Source organism: Neocloeon triangulifer, unplaced genomic scaffold (assembly GCF_031216515.1).
Source record: "Neocloeon triangulifer isolate White Clay Creek 2 clone unplaced genomic scaffold, ASM3121651v1 ptg000014l, whole genome shotgun sequence".
In the NCBI taxonomy this organism is placed as follows: Eukaryota; Metazoa; Arthropoda; class Insecta; order Ephemeroptera; family Baetidae; genus Neocloeon; species Neocloeon triangulifer.
In genome coordinates this window covers 20562811-20589596 of record NW_026775556.1, presented here as the reverse complement: position 1 = coordinate 20589596, position 26786 = coordinate 20562811, and the positions used below count along the sequence as shown (strand labels likewise).

At 37.3% G+C, this 26786-nt stretch overlaps 1 protein-coding gene across 3 annotated transcripts in view; it reads left to right on the top strand.

Moving 5' to 3' along the window:
* The window catches only part of LOC132199639 (autism susceptibility gene 2 protein homolog), a 121388-nt gene that overhangs the window by 42025 nt on the left and 52577 nt on the right, over positions 1 to 26786 (top strand). For all 3 annotated transcript variants that reach the window (XM_059624519.1, XM_059624520.1, XM_059624518.1), the window contains exons 2-4: positions 152 to 412; positions 3446 to 3571; positions 4292 to 4327. In XM_059624519.1, the coding sequence (XP_059480502.1) occupies positions 152 to 412; positions 3446 to 3571; positions 4292 to 4327 (423 nt within the window). The remainder of the gene's footprint in view (positions 1 to 151; positions 413 to 3445; positions 3572 to 4291; positions 4328 to 26786) is intronic.

The window sequence follows — 26786 nt, the reverse complement described above, 5'->3', positions numbered from 1 at the left end:
CAGTGCATATGCAGTAGTGCCAACCCCCAAAAAGAATACATCTGGAATAATACGAGATATATACTTAGTCAAACTTTTTATTGATAGTAATTTAATTACAATATTGTCCTAATTGGAACGCGACTGACGAATCCATTTCGTTTGTTTTCAGAATGCTGTCAAGAAGCACTCGGAGAAGCACCAGGCGCGGCACAAAAAGAAGAACCACGTTGTGACTTTGGAGGACGGAGACACGTCGCCGGTGCCGGTCAAGAACTCGAAGGCCAAGTCGGCGGCCTCGGCCACTCCAGGGGCCAACGAGGTTCTGATCAAGAACTCGCCGCAGTCGCGCTTCAACAACCACCACATCATCTCTTCGTCGCTGCACAAAAGCCACGGACCAGCCGTTCCTACCAACACCAATGGCAACCAGGTAAGAATTTTCATTATAAAATAAATTTTTAGTAAAAAGCCAAATTTTTCTAAACGGTTCTATAAATGTCTGAAAAATCAAGAAAAATTTTAAATATTAGATCTGCATTTGTATTTTCAATATTTCAAGCTACAGATTATTTAAGTATTAGGATTATTTTTTATTGAAGTTTTGTCTATTCTAAAGAATGATTAAATAACTAAAACAAATAGAAATATAAATGCTGTGAGATATTTTCAAAACCTTCGTTGGGCCTCTCGGGGGTTTTTCTTTGCAATATTTAACTTGGAGAAAGACGAGATAAATCTCGAAAATTAGATTTCATAAAGACGCAAATTGTCTCTTCCGACCATAATTTTTCTCAATTTTCGCCCCTTCTCTTCTTCGTGCCGGGGTGTTGAAGCCGCCCTTTCTCTCTCCCTTGTTCAGGAAAAAAACTTTCCCCAACTCGAGCAGCACTGATTCATCTCCGGCGTCTCCGTGAAGATGGCGCAAAAAGTTCCTCTTTCTCTCTTGTGTGCGAATGCTGTTTATCCGCCATTAACCGTCCGTAAAGCCGGTGATAAAATCATTCTCACCCCTTTGCTCCAAGAGACAAATCTCCAGCGACTCGCAGCACTTAATTAATTTATCGAAAAGAAAGAAGAAACTTTCCAAGTGGCATCTGGGAATTACTTACTTTTCGTTTGTTCTTTTCTCCCTCGCACTCCGAACTCGCCCTTCTCGATATTGAAAGAGATTTCGATATTCGTAATATATAAAGTTGGGCTTTTCTCCCATGCAAATGCGGACGAAAGATAAAATATTTAATTAAAAACCCATGATACGCAGCCAGTCAGCCGATCGTGAAAAGCTTTTCAATCGCGCTCGCCTTCCTGCTTGCTTAATTCCTTTGCTTGATTTATTCAATAAATTTACATCAAAGCGGCGGCGACTCTTTTTCGCCAGCTCCTCGAAAGCCCCTTGAAAGGAAATTTATATAAATAAAACCAAACCAACCCAGCACCGACCGCTGAGAAATAAAGAGAGCAGTGCCGCCGGTTTCTTGGATGTACATAATAAGTATATTTTCTAACTCGGTTGAATTTTTTTGGCTTTGTGATTGTGCAATAGAGCAGAGTTTACCGATTAGCATACGCAAATTGGATGAAAGCAGATTTTCAGCTTATTTCCTTTGATGATCCAATCGCATTAAGAAGTGTTTCTAGTCACTTGAAATCCGCTAACAAGCGCTTTTGAACAAATTTTTAGAAATAATACATTTCAAACTTTTATGGAATATGTTGCGCATTGATTTTTTTGAAATATAGCTTAAATAACTTTTAATATTTTTAAGCATGTGCTAATGAAAATTGATATTTGTGAAAAATTTATTCTTGCGTTAATTTTTTTATTGTTGATTTTTAACAATCAATGTTTATTAGTTAATTGTGTAAAAAAAGCTTTCAAACATTTAATTAATATTTTTTTTTTAATATTTTATTGTTAAATTTTATAAGTTTTGATATATTTTGTGTTTCATTTTTTTCGTATTTTATGATTTTGTATATTTATTAAAATTTAATATTATTTTTGGTGACTAAATAGCTTAAAAACTCTTTTATTATTTGCGAACTCTATATCCAAATAAATTGACAATAATAAAAAAATAATATATAATATTTATATTATAACTTGCATTTCAATGAGAATAACAATTCTATTACCAGTTTAAACAATACATGCACTGATTGGACGGTTTATCTAGGAAATCATGTTTTAATGTAAAATATGTAATAATTTACAACATTATATTCAAACATATTCAATATTGCTCACTTTACTCGATGCCATCAAATCTCTAAAGGGGTTAACTTTGCTCCCTCATCATCGACACCAATATTTCTGCCGTGCCAATTAAAAAGGCAAATTATACTCGGGCGGTGGTGCCGCCGGTCGCGCGGGTTGCATATCCGCCCATCACATCTCTCACTTGTGCCAAATTACCCGGCTAATCCGGAACCGTTTTTCCGATCGATGGATTCTCGCGTTAATTACAATTTCAATTGCGGCGTCTTAATTACGTACAAGTAACGAGCAAGCGTGGAACAATATTGTCTGCGCCTGCGAGCGGATTTGGCGGCTTCTCTCATTACGGCCGACAAGCTCGTAAAGTCGATCCGGTGTGCGGTGGCTCGACACTCATCCAGCCTGTAATTGAGGCTTTAGAGACTCATTAGCACCGAGATCAATTCATTCGAGAGCGAGTGAGGCTGGCTGCGTTTCGCCTCGGCGCCATATTGATTATTGTCGCCAGAGGGCAGAACGCCGCGCCTCGCCGCAAAAGGTTGGGGTTGACTACGATAGGTGGCATACGATTTATTGCATCACTGGTCCTTCTGCACCCCAGGGCTCGCCCCTTGAGAGCGGCGACAAATGGTGCTGCATCTCAAGCAGCGGCGAAAAGTCGAGCGCCTAAAGTGAGATGTTACGAACGAGGCTTCGCCTCTGCCGCCACCTCTTTTGAATGGCTGCACCCCCCATAGCTAAGGGATGAAATGCAAAATGCAAACATTTTATGAGAAGATGTTTTTATTTAAAATTTTTTCTTGATATTTTACTGTTTTTCTGAGTTAACATCATTATTTAGTTTAGTAATTATAAGTAAAAACTAAATTTACAAATTTTAATAAAAAAACATCTTTCTCATAGAGAAATAGCTTGGTCCAACATTATTTATAATATAATAACTTTGATGTTTTATTTAAAAAAAAATATTTATGATTTTTGGGTCTGTCTGTATCTTTTCCCTAGGAAACAATCTTTCATTTATTTTTAGAACTTGAACTTTTTGAGTTATTAATTTTCAGAAGGAACCAGTTTAGATCAGGAAACTAAAATCTACAGGCATTTAATTATAAAAATGCACTAATGAAACGGCAAAAGTTAACCTGCATTTAATTTGAATACAGTTCTTAAGCTATGAAATTAATTTATTTTTACATCATAACCGTTTTAAGACGAAGATTTAACATTTTCTCATTTTTGTTTCAGGCCAGTTACCCCTCGCCCTACGACTCAGGGGGTGGCAGCAGCACCGGTGGTGAAATTACTAGGATTAATGGTCCTGCAGGGCTGACACCCCTAAAGGACGGCCTGAGGGATGATCGCCTTAGTGATGTAAGTACCTCCATCAATCACAAATCTCCTCCATTAAATCTCAGTCAACAAATCGCCAGGTTGTTATTACTGTTGAAGAGGAAGACGCGCAACCGCAGACCAAAACTCACACACTAAGGGTACTCCTAAATTTGAAAATTACACTTTGGTTTACGTTTTCAATGTCTAAATTAATGAGAGCGGGGATGATTATTGTTTTAAAATTAAATGAATCACGTTTTTTGATGTTTAAATTAGTCAGATTAATATTATATTTTCACAAGTTTTGTGGTTTTTGAACGCAAAAAGCAAATATAATGAAAAAAAAATAGTCTGAAAATTAAAAAAAAGCGTTTATAGTTTGAATAAATTTAAACATTAATCTGTTCACAATTAATTTGAAATTAAATGAGTGTATTTAACCACTTTGATGGTTAATTTATTTAAAATATTCATAAGTTTTATGCGACTCATCCTCCACTAAAACAGGTCGAACAAGCAGTTTGAATGACCCTCACTTACTCACTCACTTAAAGCCTCACACTCGTCTCTCTCCATTGAGGACAGTTTTCAATTTTGTTTGCTCGTGTCAGCGCCTTCTCAAGCGATGCCGATCCGCATCTGCAATGTAAATTTCCGGCTGAAAGAGACATTAATGAAGGCGCCGACTCGTCGTTTTGCATTTAATCGCCGGTCTCCGCCCCTCTAGTCGACTAATTCCGACTTATTTATTTATTCCAGGCCAGCAGCAATGCCAGTTCTGGACGTGGATATATCGTAAGTACCTCTGCCATAGTCTCCTTTTCGACCACTTTGTACGTACAATGAAAAATATCATTCCGTGCATGCATACGTCTCTCGTCGTGTGTTGTTTTGTTGTTTTAATTTATTACGAATTAACTAGTCGGAGTGCCAGCCGAGAGTGCTTGCTGCTTTCGTGCATTCATTTAACTCACTCTCGCGACTGTACATGTTTCAAAACATGTAGCACGGCGCAGATTAAATTCCGCGCTGTGCCGAACGAACAAACACATTTATGGTGTTCGCGTCGCTGCTCGGCATGCAGCGTTAACTTCTTGATGAAATACACAGTAAATTATAGAAAATGGAAATAATTATTTAAAATATAAAAAAATTCAAATAATTCCGATATTTGGGAAATTTGTTTGAAACTTTAATCACGTTTAATTACAAGTTCCAAATAAATTTAATTATTAGCTCAAAACTTACAATTTAATATCAAAGCTCATAAAATTATGCTCTGACTTGACAATGAAAAAAATTTAATGTAATTTTCTTAAACATTGCAAATGTTTATGTGGCATAAAAATATAACAAGAATCTAATTTCTTTTTCATCTGAATTAATTCATAAAAATTGCTTTAAAAAATGCACACCAAATACTTCAAACGATCTCTGTGCAAAATCTTTCCACTCGGAATTTAACTCATTTCCGCTTCCGTGGCCACGCCGCTGCAGAATATAATCGTGTTTTGGTCCCGAGCACGAACCCTTTCGCCTTACACGCATTCTCTTTGCTGTGCACGAACACCGAGGGCTGTTTGTTGTATTAGTCTCGAATTATTGCCGAGCAGAGGCGGAGAGAGAGAGAATAGAGCGAGTTAATGCCGTTACAAGGCAGAGAGAGGCTCTAATGTATTAAGGATTTGTTCTTGCGCCGCCGAGAGAAACATAATGCTAATAACACACCACCAACTCTATCATCTCCCTCTCTGTTTACACACAACACCGGGTAATAATAAACCCTCGATGAGCAACCGCGCTGGCTGTAACCAAATCCGAGGAGGTTGGTCCAGAATTACATTCATATCTGAAGGGCTTTCCTAATCTCGTTTGTTGTGTACTTAATCAGCCGGCTGGAGGAATTGCGTAATGAGCCGCTCTCAATTAATTAGTGGCCTAATTGGGCCAGGATTTTCCTACTAAATTCCCAGCCCCGTGATAATTGCACCGGTTTCGTTTGCTCCTGAGCAAACTGCCGGCCTCGTCTTGCAAATCCGGGAACACTGCGGAATGTTCCACCTCTCGCGCGTGCGGTTAATGCTCTGCATAAACTTGCCACTCTCCTCGTGCAATAATAATGTGTGTGCGTATATACGGGGGTTTAAAGTGGATGGAAAGGGGTAAGTGATGGCCCTCGAGCGCGCAAATTCCTTGGGAAATCAGCGGAGATCAAGTTGGCGGGCTGCCGGGCTCGAGTGCTGCGAGCGACGAGTGATTACGAGTTAATTCCTCTTCAGGGCCGTGGAATTTCGGTTTGAGAGGGAGGTGATCCGATTTCGCCTCGTGCCAAGATTGATGGGCAGATGGGTCGGCGCTACCTCTTGAAAGAAGGAGTTACATGAGATCAAGCAGACAATCAGAGTGGATCTTATTGACGACTTGACAAAGTTGGAAAACTTATAAGTGCGAGTAAATTAAAAGTTTTAAAACATGTTCATATTAAATAATTATATATTATTTAATTTAGAATCAATATTTAATATAATTCTGTATTAAATTAATTTTAAATAAAACTATATTTTAAATATTAAAATTAAAATTTTTAATACATTTAAAATTTTAACAAGAATCAATCAATCAAAGTACTATGACAAGTAAACTTTCCAAAAGTTGCAGTTTATAAAATTATTTGATTTTAATATATTTCCATGAATGTTATCAGAGTGGAATTAAAATTATCATTTCATACCCAGCTCTGATGTTTTTCGATCCGTTAAATACAATTTATAGATAAGTCAAGTCAATAATAAGCGTTGGTATACAAAAAATTATGACGAAAATGCCTACCACATAATTATAAAAAAAAAATTGGTTTCTAGATTGGACAAGTTGCAAAGATTTTATTTAGCGATGTAATTTCAAATTTTCATCATCAAAAAATTAATCAAATATTTCAGTGTAAATTATTGAGTAACTTTCTTATATCAAAAATTAAAACTAAAATTTATATGGAGTTAAAAGAAATTCAGTGAATCTTCTTGTGTGTTAAACTATTGCATCCATCAGATTTACCAAAAGAAGTAAATCCGGCCAAGTAGCAGGGGTGGTGAAACCGAAATTTAGACTGGCACTTCAGTTGTTCGGCTAATCGCGGCGCACCCGACGCGCCGACGGGCGGTCGCCAAGGAAACCACGCAAATTCTTAATTCCGCAACCCCACTTCAGCCCCTCGTCGAGCAGCCCTCCCGCTTTATAATCTCATTCGGCAACGACACGTAAGCCAACCAAAACTGTTTAGTGCGAAATGACACCCGGGCCGGCATCGCCAGCCGCCGCCGCCGCCGCAAACGACGGAAAGAGCAGGCCCATTTTGGCGCGGCGGCATAAAAGCGACGCCGCCGACCGCCACCCACTCGGGCAAAAACTCAGATGATGGCCGCTCGATAATAGAATAGCCTGTTTATGGATCGTATTTTCCACTCTGTGTCGCTTTACGAGCGAAAAGAATACGGACGGCACTAAAGAAATGATGCTCGCTCGTTACACCGCAGCCATATCCTCACAACCACCCCTTTCTTTCTTTCTTGCTCCAAGATAAATAGACACGGCGTCAATTTGCAGTCCTTCTCGTTAATGCGAATTTATGCATTACGATCCAGGCTGCCAGCTGCGCGCCAATTAGCCCTTGTCTCTCCGTTTTTATGGCGTCGTGCGCGATAGTGTGTGGGGGACACGTAATAATAATGTATAAAATTATTATGCAAATCACCAGTGGTAGGTAAATTGCCCTCCACGCCTTGATTGCCATTATTATATCAAATAATAAAGTGACTGCTTTATTACGACAGCCCGTGGTGATTAAGCGCGGAGGCGATGTTGGCGTAATTGAATGATGATAGCGGTCATTACGCCTGAAATATATTTATTGCGCCTTTCATTAACAAAAATAAACTAACCTGCGCTAACTGCGTGTTTCACGCCGCAACGACCATTAATGCGCCGCTAATTTTGACCCTGGTTGATGTTGTAAAATTGTGCTCGCCCGCTTGAAAATTTGAAAGCGATAATTTAAATTTATTTTATACATAATTTGCACTACAAAATATATTTTTGCAACTTTTTTTGCAAGTAAAACATTTGTAAAATTATATTGGGTTAAATTTTAAAGTTTCTGTTTTAAGTTCAAGATAATTAATTTTTATTCTATTTATATAAAAATTTACCAAATAATTTTATTTCTAACACATTATATAATATAAACTTGTATCTATTTCATTAAATTCTTTAACTATTTTAACCTTTAAGGGTATATAAATTTACAGTAAGGAATTGATAATATTGTCATCAATTCACGTGGAAACGTAATAGTCTATTTACAAGATCTAATACCTTAGGAATTATTGAAAATTTTAATCAACAACAAATTAATATGAATTAATAAAGAGAAGAATAAAATATAAAAATCTGAGCCTGGCTCAAACTTCTTACAGACACAGCCAACAAGCGTGATATTTCTTACGATGAGTTTACACAATCATAGACTCGGCAGCCATTTCATTCTCTCCGATTTGTCATGTCGTAAAAAAGAGACTTGGCTCTTGCACCGTAAATCCCACTGGAAACCCAGATTGACCCCCGTTGAAAATTAAAATGCATCTCGTTGCACACGGTGCAGTTACGCGGTCCAGTCTCTTTTTTCCGTTTCATTATTTATTATAATAATAAAACAGCAGCAGGGCGAACTTTACGAGTGCATAAAGCATAAAAAATAAATTGAAAATGAACAGCCAGCGTGTGTATCTGTGTCGTAAAATGTTTGATATGTTGCTATAAAACGTGGCCACCCCACTAAAGCGGCGGCGGCTGCAGGGTGAGAAGACGACACAGACCCTTATTGCGACTCGGCCGAGCCAGCGACTCTGTATACGAGCGAGCGACCGCATAAAAGTTTAAAGCTGGTGATTATGCTGTTTGTTAGAAGGTCTTTTATGGCTTTCTATTTTGCACTCATGCATATTTCATTCTGGCCAGTGTGTGCTGCTTGTTGTTGTAGTGGTAGTGCTACTTGTGTTTGTATGCGGCCGCGCGCTTATCTGCATTCATGAATGTGTTTCCCTTCTCAGTCAAACCAAGCAGCAGAAAGAAAGAAGTAAAAAAAAACCGCAATCCAGAGATATTTTACTGCTCGCCGGAATTAAAAATGAGAAGCAGGAAGCGTGCGAGGATTTATGCAACCAGTCCGTCCGTGCCGCCTAGCGGGTTGCATATGCCGCTTCGCTCCAGGGGTTTTCCTTTCTCAAGCAAGAGTAAAAAGTAAAATCTCATTTGCAATTGATTTTAGTGAAATGAGTGCAAAACCTGGCTTTTGAATAGCTCGGAATGGAACATGATTTATGTTTTGAACGTGAAAATTACATTTCTTTTCAACCCCTTGCCTATAAAAGTGCCACCAAAAATTGAGCAAAGGGTGAATATTTGTTAAAAAAAACATTAATCAACCTCTGAAGCCTGATATCTTTTGAATCAAACCATTTGAAATGCAAATTTCCAATTATTAAAAATTAAAATAAAAAGAGGTTAAATTGCTTTTATCAATATTATTTATGAACATATTCAGTGAAAAAAAAGAATCCAAAAAAATTTGGATGTAAATATCTTTTTAATTCAGGGTGCTAAAAAATATAATAGGTCTGCGAATTTAAAATTCAAACACTCCACAAATTAAAAGGGTTTGGTCTCCCTTAACTTTTGTTGGCAAAATATGTCACGTTTATCTATTATGTGCACCTCACTAATTCCACCTTAATCGTGTAAGTTTGCACTGCTTTTGACTACGTAGAATGGAATTATGTTTAAAGTGCATGTTGTAAATACATAGATGTTCGCTCTCTCTACAAAGCAGGCAAGTTTTGCAACCATCGCAGGGTACTTGCTTGCTGTTGTGGATACTTTACAGCTCTTTGACTTTAATACCCGGCGCTGCATCGCGACACATCTTTTTCTTTTTGTTCCTCACGAGCACTTGTCGCGCGCGCGTTTCAGTACACAGTTTTGTACACCTCTCAGTGCGCCGCCTCTGCTCCGCTCGCTCTCTCTGGGGCAAAACTCAATCTCGCTTCCCAGGACGGCGCACCGTGTTGCTGGGCGCGAAACAGTGTCAACATCGCACTCGTAAAACTCAGCTGCAAAATGGAGCTGAGACATAAAAGGGAGCGGGAGCTGCATCAGAAGCTCTCTTTTAAGTGAGGAAATATTGAGTTGGATTTGTAACAATACAAGTTTTCCAATAATTGGATTATCTGAAGACATAAAATGCAAATATTTACGGCAACGGAAAATTCAAAAGATTGGAATTCTCTAGTTCAGAGAAGATTGATCATTGTGACCTAATTGATTTGGGAAATCGGTTTTTATTATAAGTGATAATTTAGTCCGAAAACAGATTTAATCGCTGGCTATATTTTTGAATTTTTATAAAGCTGTGCATTTAAATTTTCTATATCTTTGGTTCTCGCAAGTTTTTATATTTATTCCATGAAAAAAAAATCAGAAGAGTAAGTAAAATCACCAAAAAGAAATTTCCAATAATGTTCCAAATTATAAATTAAAAATTATCTAAAATATCACTAAATGTTTGTTAATTAAACAAGCTGTTTAAACCTCTTTTATTATGAGCGTCTAGTCCAGGTCTAGTCAATAATAATCTCAAGCTTGTTAGCTTAATTATCTCATGGCTATAATTTTAAGGATTTCATATAACCTAATAAAGATAATAAAAGTAATTAGTAGAATTTTATGATCTGCCATTAACCATATATATTTTTTTTTATCTTAAGTAACAGATAATTTGCCAGACTCAAAAATCGATCTCTTCCATTTCATTTGAGCCCTGCCATCTCTTGGTGTCCCCAAACTGAAGCCCACCTTGGAAAGATCAGTCTGCTCCGGGCGGCCAATGAGCCGTGAAATGACCTCGCCCGCTTTTTATCCACAAAGGCCGGTGGGTTGATTTAACTGGCTGGTGCTAACAACAATGATCGTAATGTAATAGTTTTCACGTGGGTGGGTCCTCCGGCGGGCAGCTCGCTCTCCCTCCTCGGCCGCAATAAACGCCGCCGTGCCCCCAGGGGCCTGTAAGAGCCCATCTAGTTGATTATACGCTTCAGACCCTCCACTTATTTTTCTTTGCGCCTGCCTGCTGATGACTCGGCTGCCAGCTTGCCTTTCTCTCTCTACGGTTTTGTATTATTTGGGAGAGAGGAGAGAGAACGTTGCGTGTGTATAATGTACTTGCTCATCTTGTATTCTCTCTGCGTCTCTCATTCAGTTTATACCCCGGGGAGCAAAAATTTTCATCCCTCCTGCAAATCTTTTCCCACTGCAAAAATCTCCAAGGACCGTAATATGTATTACCAGGCCCGGCGTAGCTAGAGATGTGTTTTGTAACGAAATCACATACAAACCGCCGCCACTCCCGTCCGCATCACTCTCTTTTCGCCCGAATATTTGAAAAGGCCTGTTTGAACTCGTGCTTTATTTTTCTCCACTCTCATCCTTGCTTTTTATCCACCTTCCGACGGAGCCCTATTGAATTTATTACCGATATATATGCGAGGGAATTCATATTTGTTGCTCCATTATGCAATATCGGCGAACGGGCATCAATATGGATCGGCTCTTTCAATCTGCGGCCGACGGGAAGGCAGACCATCCATTTCCGTTTCATCTGATTTTCGTTCTGCTGCTTTTGTACATGAGCTTATATATCGGTTCGTGATGGGGAAACATAATAATGGACTGTACACTCACAATGCAAAGGCGGACGACCGAGGGTCAAAAGTTGATCAGGGGTTGCTGATCTAAAAATACTGGATGAAATAGGAAGCCTCACAGAAAAAACAAATTATCTGGTCCTGATGAACCTTATTTAATCATTGAATTTTTTTTAATCATTCAATTTAAATACACTTATGTTACTTACCAGCGCCAAATTTTAGCACAAAAATTTAAAAATTAAATGTAAAGCAGTATTAATTGTGATTTTTTTTTTATTAAAAATAAAACGAAACGAAAATTACAATAAAAGAGGGATAAATTAAATTAATTTAGCTTGTAAAAACGTAATTATTTCTTGAGATTGCTCATTTCTCAAAAACTTTCCTTTATTCATATTTAATCTCGCATATTTTTAACTGATACAAAGTCATAATAAATTTTATAGCAATAATGAAGAAAACATTTATTCTCTAGTTTAGTTAAATTTGATCATTTTCCTGAAACGCTTAAAAAATTGAAGTGTTGAAAATAATAATATGTACATTCTAGCGTTGACTTTGATACAGATTTTTGTAATTATTTTTATTGTTTAATTTTTTTTTTTTGCAAGTGAAGTTAATGTCGACTTTCTGTAGGATATCAGTGCCCATTACGGCTAACAAAAGACAGCGAGTGCCGCGCTCTCAACAGCGCTAATTCCCTTCCCATTGTGCACAAAAAGACCCGGCAGCTTCTTGCGTTCAACCACTTGAGTGTGGTGTGTTGTGACATAATAGGCGCAAGTCGACGTAATCAGCTTTTTCCTCATAGAAACAAGAAGTGTACCGAATTCTATCTATATCGCGGCGCAGAGCAAAAAGCCTCGCGGAGAAAAGGCATTAGTCACACGATATAACAACACGCCGCATTTTTTTCTCATCTCCTCGTCATGTCTCTCGTTTTTTTTTTTCGTCAGTCGTCGGTTGTGTTGTACTGAGAGAGCGAGTGAATCTCTTCTTCTTTTTTGTTTTTGTTGCTCGCGGCCCAAAGCAGCAGAAGAAGAAGGGAAAATAATGTGTGCGCGCCGGGCGAGTATACAGCACAGGGGAAAGGGAGAATGGCTGCTGCTGCTTTACAACTTTATATAAACGAGCAGAAAAAGAAGGGAATAAAACATTGTAGCCTTTAGGCCACAGCTACTGTTCCAAGCACACCATATTATATCAAGCGATGGATGGATGGATGTGTTTCCTCCTTTTTTGCCAGCGCAAAAAGTAGAGCTCTTGAAAACTGCTGCTCTTTAAAAAACGATTTCATTTCGTCCCGCCGTAATGGAAAAATTTGCATCAGACTCGTTTTTCCTTGTTTGTTTAGAAGCACTTTTTGCGCTGCTGAAACAAATGAAATTATTTTTAAATGTAGTCTTCAGTAATTGTGTTTATTCCTGATATTAAAAAATTGCAAAATATCTCTCTACGGAATCGTAAGTCGTGGTCAAAAAATTCTCTCCTAAAGAGTTGAACTTTTTCCGTCAAAAGAATGTAAGATTTGATAATTATTTATTAATATGGGAAAAATCAAGTTGTTTTTACCACCAAAAAAGACATCAATCAAGGGAAAAATTGTTTGGGTGTTAAAGAAGAACCTTTAAATTCACCCGTTTCAATTCCTTGATGGAAACTTTCAATCACAATTTAAATTAAGCCATGATTTTTTTGTTATTATTAGAATATAAAATCTTTACTGGAGAGGATCTTTAAACAATGTGTCTAACAAGAATTCGCCTAATTACGGGGAAGTGAAAGAGGCCTACCAGATTAACGAAGGTGAATCTTTCATAGATGTCGTTAAGCCGGCGGCTAATTGCATTTTAACAGCCTGTCATAAATTCTCGGAAATCCTCTTTACAATAGCTAATTTTCGAATTAAGCCGAAATTATGGTCTTTTTTATTCTTTTCACTGCCCTCGGAATTCCCATACATTTTTTAATAACCGAGATTAGAATCTTCTGTGTTACACGCGGCACGCTATATAATTATCATGTAAGCGAAACTAAATTATTTTAATCTCGATATATATAATAACCCCAGCTCTGCCATCAGAAGCGCAGCACTCGGCTATAATTTCTTTTTTATATATAAATTAATACCTCCTCGAGACGATGGAGATAAAAAAAAACCAAAAGTGTTCGTCATTCACGGAGCAGCGGGGCAACCACAATAAACTAATAGGCATTCTTACTACTTTTTTTCCAACCAGAGAGTTTTAGATGGATACATTTATAAACACGAACGCCGAAGCCACCGCCTTTGGGGACATTAATAATGTCGTCGTGAAGTTGGCCACATTTTTCATATCAAGCTGCCGGCGAACTTATACTTGAATATCGTCGACTCGGGAATTTGTCATTTTGTTCGCGTATATTCCTCTTCCTCCGTCTTGTTATTTTTTTTTGCGACGACACACATAACGCCGGGGCCATATCTTCAGCACTCCATTTCTCGTCGCAATGAAAGCGTCTTCTGCTTTTTTCCTTCTTTCAGACTGCTCGCGCTCTCTCTTCTTGCGCATTTTCCTTTCCATGTAAGTTGTTTTCCTCGTCCCTTTCCAAGTCGCCCGGGTAATCTATCATTGCCCCGAGCCGACGACAAAAAAATTCCTACCGAATTTTATGTACGTGTCTTCATATATCGAGCAAGAAATGTATATAACCATCAAAGAGTCTACAGAAATTCTACCCCTTTTTGCAGAAAATTGCTGCGAGTGTTTTTTTTAAATGGATATGAAAATGCGAGCCATACTTTATTGAAAAAGGATAAATTGATTCTCATCTAACGTTAATTAAAAAAGTTAGATGTTTTGGTTACTTGTACTTAATTTTTGTTATAAATTATAAATTAAAAAAAAAATTGAACTCGTTCTTTGTAATAAAGTTTTGAAAGATGTTTGGAAAAAATGTTTATACGAAATCATTTTTAAATAAAAATAATTGGTTTTAAATTAGTAAAATTTTTAAAAATAACTTGTTTTAGCAGTAAAATGATATAAATTAAAAATTAAAAGATGAGTTAAGCAAACATATTGAATTATTCATTATAAATTTGTATAAATAAAAATAAAATTCTGTTAATAAATCATGAGGCGCATTAACATTTCATCATAAAATCTCAACTTACAGCACACAAAAATTAAAATATCAAAATATTTTGATTATGAATATCAGTAATTTAACTGTTTATTCATAAGAGACACAGGATGGCCAACTGCTTATTGATTATTTCAGTTCATATCCACTTTAATGTAAATGAAAGTTATCTTTCGAAATGCTTTTCGGTGGAAAAATTGCACGCAGCCCTTGGCGGCGAAAACAAACACCCTTTTTAAACAAACGAACCGGAGGGGATTGAAATTCGTTCCGCCGTCAACCGAAGAGCGAAATATAATCATAATAATAATTTAAATTGATGATCTGCGCGGTGTGTTTGCTCTCGGCGAGGGAATAAAAAATCGACTCTCTCCCGTTTTGGCTGGAATAAAAAAAAAACTCACGCTGACAGTTTCGCCGTGAGGGGTGCTGATGCGAAAAAGCGACACTGCTGATATTAATTAAAATGTATGACCGGAGTGGCAGTCGGTTTTTTTTTTCGGGAAAAGTGCTGAAGAGACTTTTTGCGCGTAAAAGCAACACCCATGGAGGGCAAATTACTTTTGAACACAGCCAGAGCAGATCTAAATCGAGGCCATATTTTATTTTGACGATAAAAGAGCGGATTGAAATAAAAAGAGACTGGCAGCCGTAATTTGATTATTAAGCTTTCATCCGCGCGAGCAAGCGAGCGGTCGAATGAAAAGCGGAGGGAGGAGTTTTTTTGTATGTGTCGGAGGAAATCTTTTGAGCGGCGGCGAAAAGGGTTGGAAATTCAGCGCAAGAGTGAGTTGGAGCGCAAAGGGCCATTTTTCCAATAAATTTCGTTTTATGAGAGTGGATTTATTGAAGGGAGAGAAAAAGAATGAATCGGAGATCGGATTAGGGTGGAAGGCGAGCCGTGAAATATCGCGTAGTGCGGAGACGGGCTGAGAAATGTCTTCATTATTGTGCAAACAAAGGGCTTATTGATTGGGAAACGTCATGTCGCGGGATCATAAAAACCGGGTCTGACGGAGACACATAAAGAATTGCGCGGTATTAGGACTGATGAGGCCATTATTCCTCTATGACTCCAGCCAGTGTTTTTGGCAACGGACAAGACAAATAAAAGCCCACGGCTGATAAAGCGCTCTTGGCTGCGATGTCTCCGCAAAGGCAGCGGTAGTAAAAAAAAACTTCACTTAGGACATGACATTTCCACTTTGTGGTTTCGATATTTCCTTATTTTTCCCCAGACGCATCGATCTTTTAGTGCGTCTCGAGGAAAAAGTTTTTTATTTCTGTACAAATAGGAAAACATGCGTATGACGTGCAAAAGGAAAAAAGAGCGACTTTTGGAAAACAAATACAAAATACTGAAAGAAGTTTTATTGTTCAGTGAAGAAAAAATTAAATTGAAGCATATTTTAATTTATTTAGGTTCCACAACTTATGGTGGCTTTGATTAAAAAAAACAATACCTGAATTTTAATAAAAAAAAAGTAATTTATTTTTTATTTAAACTTTGAATGAAATAAAATTATTAGTTACCATTTCCAAATAAAACTGCAGTAAAGTTAAAATTCCTGCATAAGTAAATATTATAGTTATTAGTCCAATAATAGACCAAAAATTGTTTGAAAGATTTAAAAATAAAAATTATTTTTAATCTCACGTTTATTTTCATACAGATTTTCATTATTCCCAATGATACATTTTCCGAATGGATTTTTGTATGAATTTACAAAAAGACTCTTTTTCATCAGTGCCAATTGGTGCCGAATCGATCCGTGTACGAAGTTTTTTTCCAAATCACTGCTGAAAGCAATCACGAAAATCAAAAGCAGCGGAAAAATTGTTTGGTTTCTCTCTTTGAACACGGACTCGTTGCAAAAACTGATGCTGAATAATTTGGCTAATCCACGCAGAATTCCCATTCAATGTGTTTGCCTGTCGAACGAACACAGTCATGCTGCGAATAAACACAATCCAATCCACTCGGCCGATTTTTATTTGTGTATTCGCATCGGAAAAAGCCTCGTCGCGTCCGTCGTTATTTTCAGTCTTTTTTTTTTGCAAACCAATACGCTGAAAGAGATTATCCGTTTCACCTGTTTTATTGAATATGCATGCAAGCGCGGCCATTACACAAAAGTAGCTGTTTGCAAAAGCTGTGGGGCCGACTGAATGTTTGTTTGTGGACATAAGCTGATTAGTTGGCAGATGCTTTGCCATTCTTTTTGCATTCGCTCAGCACGGCTCAGCCTAAAACAAATAAAGTACACGCCAACAAACACACACCCAAGCGCCAGTGGTCGTGCAATCAAGTAGATACTTTTGTAGGGCATGAATCTGTATAATTGTGAAATCAATTTTTGCGCGGATATAAATATTACGAGGGTTTAAAAATGCAGTGAATAGTGAAAATAATGAAGCAAAATTTGCAAAGTACTCAAATTCTAGAAAATTTCTTATGATATAAATTTAGAATAAATCATAATGTTTTTAGCTTGGGTTTTTAAAATCAAGTAATAAATTATTCTTAAAACAAAAATTAATTTATTAATTTTTAAAATAAATTTTCAGTTTCAAGACAAATTGAATCATTTTCTGCATAGATATAATTTAATTTTTTTAAAGAATTTATGGAAAAAAGGATTTAATGATTTGTTCGCTCACAATGAAAGCTGAATTTCTTTGAATATTTGTAAAATTTAATTAAAGTCTTTTATTTGTGCGTTTTAAACAATCTTCAATTTAAATTACTTACAATTAGAGGTGTTATTTCTCATTGAATAGATAAATTTTTTAATGTTGTATCTCTTTTATACAAGTCATTTTGATCAATATATGTGACCCTTTTCGTCCCCGCATAAATAAATGATAAATTCCAAGTAAATAGTGCCTCGCTCATTTGCGCCGCGGTGTTTTGTTATTCGAACGAACAAATACACAGAGCATAATTTAATCTCGCGTTCTGTGAGTGTGTTTTGGAATGAGCGGCGGCAGTCGAGTGTGATTGTTGTTATTACTATTACGATGATTACTTAGCATGGGCACACAATAAATCATATTATTACTGTTTAAACAAGCTGTCTCGCGAGCTCTTTTGTGTTTAATGGTTGTTAATTTGGAGTGACATTGTAATTTATTAGCCAGGCGCTCTCTCGGAAAGAGACAACCGCGCCAGCACACACACACTCACACCACTCCAAACAAACAGCGCACACATGCACGATAAATAATAATACCCAACCGTGCTTGCAAATTATCATCGGGCCGATTACATTATGCCCGCCGTTGTGCTTTTTGATCAGGCGAAATATTTCATTATTCATCGGGTCGATGCTTCGCTACAATGCACAAACAACAAAGTCGATTTGCCTGCTGCTGGATATAATCGCAGTGGCGTTTTATTAATTTGTCGTTCGCTTCATTCTAGAGCTGCAAAAGCGACAAACTATGCGTTTTATCATCCGATCGCTGCTGGAATTGCGTTTAATTAATTAGCACCCATTCCAAATGTTTGTCCGCGTGCGGATGAGCCTGGCCGGATGTAATTGAACAATGTGAAAACACTGACTGACTGAGTTCTGTTTTATTATCCTGGATCAAATGATATACATTAAAATGAGCTGATATAAACTCAGTAGTTGGAAATTGGAATGATGTTGAGACCTCCAGTTAATTTGAATTTCAAATTCGGTTGCTATTTTCATTTTGAACTTGCAAACACAAACTGATAATTTTCCTGTTTTACTCAATACTGCGATGAAACAATGCGTAAAAAATTCTAAAAGTGGCAGATAAGTTACAATTTTCGCAATAAATTGTAGAAAATTGTGGACTGGGAAATGGTTGAAGTAAACTTTTTTCCCCTCAGATCATGTTCATGATTTACATTGAAGCAAATCGATTTTAAAATATCATTGAGCAAAACAAGCTATTTTTTATTTCTTTTTTAATATGAGACATCCAGATTTTGCTTAAAATTGGTTTTGAACTCGCACTACCTGTTCTGGAATTGCTATCAAAACTGCCCAACATCAAATAATCATATTATAAAAATCGTTAAAAATAAGGCAACAGAGGATCCAAAATGGAAATGAAAAAAAAAACATGGAGTTTAAGATCCTGAACTTTTCGTTCGTTCTCGGGGTATCATAAGATTAAACACAGATTTTATGTTCTTTTAAAAAGGTAAAATAGAAAAATTAAATCTAAGGCCAGTTTAAAATAAACGTTCAGCTGTTGTTAAGCAACAAGATTTGCATTAGCTGCAGCTTTTAATTAAAAATTCGGCGGCAAACCGAAATGGATGTACAGACACGCGCAATTAGAGCCGGTCGCACCTGCCACGAAGCAGACCGCAGGCCAGAAAATCCGCACTACCACGCGAGCCATGCAGCATTTGCATCTGAAGTTATCGCAGCAAGCTCGTTTTCCTCTCGTAACGAGGTGCAAGTCTGGTTTGTAGTGCGCGCGGCACTCGACCCAAGTACAGCCGACATTGATCCCGATAATTAGGACTCCACTTTTGCCCTGCTAGGGGTGCTAAAAATGAGCACCCCTAGCAGCGAGAAGAAGAAGAAGTGCGCTCTCGTACGGAACACGCATTCAAAAGAGCCTGGTAGGCATATTATTCCGGAGGTTTTATATAACAGCACAGCCAGCACCTCCGCCCACCGAGCCATGTTGTATTTATGCGCTTGAATTATTCATGAGGCATATTCACGTGTGTGTGTGTGTTGTGTGTTGTGTTTTAGCAGGCAGTTAGTTTGCGCTGCCGCTGCCGCCGCCGCTGCTTTTAACTTAATATGAATATTATTGTTGGTGCTGCCGTTGCTGCTGCTGCCGGGGAAAACGAGCCAGCGAGCGGGAAGGATAATATGCATAAATAAATAGCTGCTTTTTGCCAGTTTTCACGTTTCCCGGCAGAGAATATTGAGTGCAGTTTGCTGCGGCGACGGGAAACCGAGAGCGGTGCAAAATGATGTCACGTGGGAGGACACGAGGGATTTACACAGGAAAAGAGCTTGCTCGTTTAAAAGCGAATTTATACATACTCTTGTCTAGGAAGGATAAACATGAAACTGTTGCCATCAGAAAATTCCGGTCTTCGCTCTTGTATTCATTTTTTTTTTTTATTAAATACAATAATATAAATTTAATGACTCAGCAAAATGGTTTATTTTTATATTATTTCAAAAAACTTTTATATACATTTATAAAAATTTAATTTTAGTTTTAGTAAATTTCCAATTATTGATTAATTTTTATATTAAATTGGTCAAAAAACGTTATTTAAACTTAAATTATAAACTAATTTTTAATAAATTTGTTTATTTATAAAAATTTATAAATAATAGGTTGCGTTATTACTCAGACATTTAACAAAACTTATCCTACCAGAAAATTTCTCTGTCAATTGATTGAATACACAATGAGTTGTTGCGTCATAATTATATAATAATGAATATGATTAAACCTGATGGCAAATTTTATTAATTTTCAGAATTTATAATATTATTTCCTTTAAATTCAAACGTGCACTTTGAAGGCTTCATCAAATTATGTTGACTTAAGCTGTTTTTCTTTCTTTTTTTACTTTGTGCCAAAACCAATATTTACCCGCGCTTTCAATCAACCGTTCATTTTTGAGCGAAGTGAAGGAGTGCGTTTAATTTTTCATCCCCCAGACGCCCCACAACCTTTTCGGACCCCATCGAGAAATCGTTTCATCAAGCGCAGTGCACACATGGCGCGCAGAAAGGGCGATAATTCAACTAGCACGCCAGCCAGCGGCGTCAACCCTTTCAACCCCTATGCTCGACCACCCTTGCCTTGTACAGAAATATTTACTGCTTAGCTTTTCCCGGCACGGAAGTGTCCGCCTGGAAAGTTGTTGTAGAGGAGGAAATCATTATGGTGCGCGGCTCTGCAAGGGTCGTTGCAGAACAGCAAAAACTACCCCCTATTATCTCTTTATTATTTATTTCACACTTGCCCGGCGCCGTTAAGAGCTCTGGACGCACACGCACGTCTCTGTGTGTTCGGAAAATGTATATACAAATAAAAAAGTGACCCGGCCGGGGGTGGCGTGTGTATCGCCTGCTGATAAAACACCCTCTCGAAAGTAATTTGAGCACTTATCAAGTAGGAACCACGCAGCACACGCCCTCGGTGTTTGTAGTGCATATGGAATTTTTATTGCGCTGCCTTCAATTTCACGTGGTGCCGCGCGTGCTACAATTTGCATGCTAATTTGATATACGAAAATGTAATGCTAATATAAAAATAAACATGCGAGTTTTATTGAGGTATGTTTGTTGTTAACATGGAAAGGGGAGTAAATTTTTTTCGAAAAAGTTTCTTAACCGTGAAAAGGTTTGTTATTTAATATGCATAATGATATCGTAGTAAAATAAAACAAGTAAAAATATATTATAAAATGACTGAAAATGAGATAATGAAGAAATAATAATTAAATGAAATATTTGAAACAATTTTTTGACTTCAAAGTCCAACAATATGAATTTTTTTTTCAAATTCTAAACGTGAAATTAGTAAAATAAAATTAAAAAGAATAATATATTTTAATTATTCTGATGGATGACTTGTTTAATTACATTTATTTAAAGTTTAATAAAGAATGATGGAGCACAGAAATCTATTGAAAAATGTAAAAAAGTCTTAATAAATAAATGTGATAAAGCTTTTATATAATCCATAAATATGGCACATTTAAAAATTTAATCTTTAATATTTTTATAATCAGATTGAAACTATTTTACATTAAGAATAAAATTTGGTGTAAATATATTGTTTATGTGCAAAGTTTTTAATCCTACACTGAAGAGGATTGTCAGATTACGAAATAAAATATTTTCTCTCCTTTTGGCCGAATTCAAACACATTTGAAGTTGAAAAAAGCAGCGTCGGTCCGTTTCCCCGGGAGCGCAAAAACCGAAATTACGAGTGAGCGCTTCCCAAATGGGAAAAGCTGCCTGTTCGTTTTGGACAAACAGAGCAACGCCAGAAGCCGAGAATGGACAAAATTGCTCATGCGGAAATGAAGTTCGCCGCCGCTCGTGCACAAAGCAAAGAGCGCGTCTCTGAAAAGCCGCTCGACAAGCCGCGCCGCTTTTTTGTGCAAAAAGGCACAAAGTTTTTATCAACCGCCAAAGTCGGTACAGGCAAATTCACTCCGCAGAGAGGATAATTAAAGTGTTGTCTGCTGTTGATTTTTTCTCTGCCGATTTTTCACTGCGGAGAGAGCGAGAGTGTGTGTAATTATGCTAATGGCCGACTCTTGTTGAATGTGTTGTAAAAAGGAGTCATAATATTGACATATCATTATAGGCCTCTCTTCTTTCGCGGTTATTAAATATTTAAATAAAAAAAGGAAAAAAAAGGAAAAGGGTTTATCTCCCTTTCCCTCTCGGTGAAAAATAAATTTCATCCCATCCATCGTTGGTGCTCTCGCATTTAATTATTCAGCACTGCCGTTTTTCCTCGCCCGCTCTCTTTTCCAAATCGGAATTCTCTGGCTGCTTTTTTCTCCACATTCGAGGGTCCTGTAGCTCTTTTATCACGACGGCGCACCAAAGTGGTCCCGACGCGGTGCGTCCTTTTTTTGTATTTCGCCGGCGGAAAGATTGATTCGCTGGTTTGGTGCGAAGTTGGCTCTTTTTCCAGTAGCGTGACAGTGAAGGATGACAAGTTGCCTACCGGACAGGGGACCCTCTGTTAATGTTTGTAATCCCTTTAACATGGGCACAAGTGGCAAAACAAAACTGCCGCCTGCAGAATTCGAGCCAACCTGCTTTTTTACCTCTTTTATTTTCTTCTTTTTTTTCGGTCTCCTCGTCGACGTTCGTTCGCCCTGGTATATTTTTTTTCTCTATCTTTCCAACTGAATAAGTTCTTTTTGATTCTCACAACCACTTTTTACCGTCATCAAACTAATGGGTTTGTCTTTTGCCTCCACAAGGGCCCTTTTTGTTTGAATGTGCTGCTGCCTCTCTATTGACCGACAGACCCGCTCGCGAAACAAAACAATCTCCGGCTGCTTTTTTGCTAGCTGCAGCAGTCGCATTAGACAGATTGCAACAGATTAATTCGCGGCATGGCTCGGGAATAAATGAGCGAGAAAAAAATCCAACGTCTGGGGAAATCATCTCTTCCTGCTTCTTGCCAGATTAAAATCTTGCACGGTACCTCAAGACTTTTATTTATTCAGAAAATAAAATTTTTACCAGGATGAAATCAAAACCAATATTATTATTTTTTTTATCTCATTCCACTCATTTGCTTCGAGTAAATATTTGACATGGATAAGTTGTCTTCTCACTTTGATCCGTATTGCTTATTCTCGGTAGCCGGGAGGGGAACAAGGTTAATTAAAAACAGGTATCAAATTGTGTTTGTTTGTTTGCTGATCAAAGCGAGCGGGTTTCGACTGAAGATATATAATATGAAAGGCAGACACCTTCGTTTTTTTCCCATTTGACAGACAGTCGTGGTAAAACATGAGATATTTTATATTATGTACGGAGGTGGTAGAGCAGATTTATTTATATACGAACGTGTATGAATAAATTCAACCGCGAAAATTGATAGTAATAGCTTTTCATGTGGTGTGATGTTTTTCCCCGCGTGCTCACAACGAGAGGAGACGCGATGACTAGGAGGCATTTTCTTTTGTAACATTAACCTTTTGTGGTCGCAGTTTCCTTTACCGCACACAGCACACATAAAAAGGCCGCAGCATTTTCACATTTAACCTGACACTGTGCGAGCCTAAAAAAAGGAGAGCAGTTTTTTCAGGCACTAAATTAAAAATATTCCCTGATAGAAGAAATAATTATGCCTAAAGTTATATAATTAATTGCAATATGAAAAGTAAGCTAAATGGAAGAGGTGCAAAAGACGTTTTACAACTTTTTGTTTTAATAAATGTTATTTGTAAATTTTTTTATATTTAATTAAAAAAAAAAATTATTTTTAAAAGTTTACTTTTTAATAATAAATTTTTATTTTATTTAACATATTTGTTTATTATTTCTTAAAGATTTCTTACATAAATTACAAATAATTTAAGTTCTCAGTAAACTTTTAAATATACAAAAATTATCAAGAAATTCACAACAATAAATATATAACTTAAGTGAGGATTGTAGTTTGAAATTTATTATATTTAAAAGTATATCTGAATCACTGACTTCACAGCAGGTTCCTTTTCTGTCAGAAGCATTTTCCATTATACAAAAGGTGCGAATTTCTCCATCTCTTTTCCTGTTCCGTCCTTTCAAAACCGGGGCGTGGAAATAGAAAAAAAATGTGATTTGCGATATCGACGGCGACGCGAATGAAATAAAAGTGTCACCAACAATTCGATTGTATAAGAAAACGGCTTATGAGAGCAGAAAGAGAGCCCTTATCGGCGTGTCAGTTTGTTTTGGATTACGCGAGAGCGTGCGTGCGTGCGCTTTTTAAGAGATTGCAGCGCCGCTTCTCTTCTTATTGTCCCTCTTTTTTTTCATTCTCCCACAGAATGGATGATGAACAGCAATTTCTGCAGCCGTTCGTTCTTTCTATCTTTCTTTCTTAGACCCGCGTGTTGCTTTCATACTTTTTTTTTACGCCCACGGGGCGTGTTTTTTGTTGTGTGATGAGGTATTTACTGTCTCCTTTCACGGCACCACCATCCTCTCTCTGTCTGTCTCGTCATCTTACCCCGCAGCCACCCCCGCACGCTGCTTGTAATAATAATATACAGAAATACCCGCCGAATACCCACCGCAGTGTGCGGTGGTGGATACGCTCGCTGTGTGGCTTCGCCCGAGCTGCTGCTCTGTAATGAATGATTCAGCCCCCTGCATGTCTCCAGCATCTTAACAGTAAAATTTTGATTATATAAAAAACTGCATATTATATTTTTAAACAACATATTTTAGACTTATAAAATTATAACCATATAATTATTCAGATTTAATAACATCAAATATAATCATATTTTTATTTTTAAATATTATCATTTTATTTAAATTAATTGACATGTTTATATTATTACTCTATTAAATCAAATTTTTTTCCTAAATTTTATTATTTCAGCTCCTAGATTTCTATTTAAATTTAATGGTGAAATTTTAATTTTATTTAATCCTCTGATCGATGAGTGAATGATATGTGTCCTGTTAAGAATAATGATCTGAGTTAGCCATATTGAATAAAGTTATCACTACTTCTACACAATGGAAATTATGTTTGTCAAATAAGATGAAAATGCCTAAATACAAGCCATATTTTGATATTAATAAAACGTATTTATACGCGTCTCTTCATTAAAGGATTAAATTATTTTTTAGTTTGAAATAAAATTATACCATTGAGCTGTTATAGTATTCTTTGTGAATTCCAATAATTTTATATCATTAATAAGAATTCACTAATAAAAATTTAAAAAAAGTAATAATTTCGGTCTGACATCTGTGTTTTACAAAAATTTCATCATGGGCTAAAGAGTAATTCAAGATGAAATAAAATTTCACTATAGAGAAAATCATCGATTTATTTCTCCTCACAAACAAACGAAGTGGTCTGAATTTCCCAAACGGACGCAGTTTGCAAAGCACTGCCAAGGGGCGTGTTTTTAATGAAAACTGTGTGTAGCTCTCTCTGCATGGCTCACCCTGTTTTCGGTATGCGAAACATGGTATATTTATTATCGGCCAGCGGCGAGAGGAGGGACGAGAGAACAAACACCGCAGAATAATCCGACCGCAAAAAGAGATCGCCCGGCAGTTTCTGCAATTGTAATCAAAACTGTTATTATTATTATATCGGTGGGATAGGGGTTTGCAGCAGATTCCTCTCGCTGCGTGTGTAATTGTGGTCGGCGCCCAGAGAGGAAATTTATTATTTGCCCTGTGCTTGCGGCCGCTATGCTAAATATTGATCTTAATTAAGGCTCTCAAGTGTTTAATGGGCAAACCCGGCAGCGCACGCCATCAGCGGGTAAATGATTATTTGACTCGCGAAACGAACATGGGAATAATTATTTGCAGAGAGAGAACGGCAAAAGCGCTGTGATTGCGACATTTCAGCAATGTAAATTTTGCCAGTCAAAATGAATTTAATTTCAAATAATTTACATTGCTTGTTTTCAAAATAGAATAAAAACCCAAAATTGCTGCTTTAATTATTTAAGTTGCCACAATATTAATTAAAATTAGAAAATTAGGCTTTAATCACCAACTTTTATAAACATTGATTTAAATTATGACTCTTGAGGGAAAATGCGTACATTTACAACCAATCGACAGCTCAGTGGACCGTTAACAATCACAAGCACCCCCATATTCGCAGCCGCGATGAATCGGCGATCTAATTTTAGCTCTGTGTGTGCGATTCGGCGCCCGCAGACAAATTCCATTTTAGTGGGCGCAAATCTGCGTCCGTTCCATTTGCCGCGGGCGGCTGGACGCATTAGCAGATGTGCTGTGTGTATAATTTGGTTTATCACGCGCGGGGTTGCTGGCGGTGCAGTTGTTCCGTGTAATTAAGTGGATTATGGTCTGATAGGCCAGTTCGGATAGCCAGGCCGGCGCGCTAATCCAATTTGAGTGCCAACTTTTGCTTCCCAACACGCTCTGCGCTCTCATCAACCGCAAATAAAAGACGACGAGACGAGAGAGACGGATAATTCGCTTTTACGGTCATAGGTGGGTGGGGGTGGGCGGGGGTGAAATGTAATGGACGGTGCGAATAGATATAAAGCATCGCCTGCTGCATAATGGGTGTAAAATGGAATTTAATTAACTCGGCCGGCCGTGTAATGTGTCCGCAGCGGTGGTCAGATTTTCCATCTATTTATATAAAGGGTGTTGATGATGATGCCCTAGCAGAAGGGTTAGCGATTGTTTTCCTCGTCGTCCATTCACGTTTTATTACACAGAACGTTTTAATGAGCTGAGTTGGCCCTTTGAAAGCGTTTCAATGGCGGTCCCGAGGAATTTGTAATTGATTCGAGAGTGTTGGTTCAGTCGGATAATTATCCATTGTTTGCAGCCAGACGCAGCGTTTTTAGACAGATTCTTCCACTGTTTTGTTAACCCGACCAAAACGGTTTAATTGCAAGGGACGGGCTTGTTGAGTGCCGGATTTTTAGAATTCTTTTCTCGAATAGGTCTATTTGTGTAAAATTCTTTTGGCTGCTCGAAATTAAAACACGTTTTGAGGATTTAAAAGCTTAAGTGAGGTGAAGGAGAAAATAAGGGTTAAATTTAAAAATAAGAGAGGATTTGAATAAATGCTATGGAATTTTTTTCAAGCCTTTCAATAAATCATGCAACCCTAGTTTTGATTGACTAATCTTAATTTGTTTT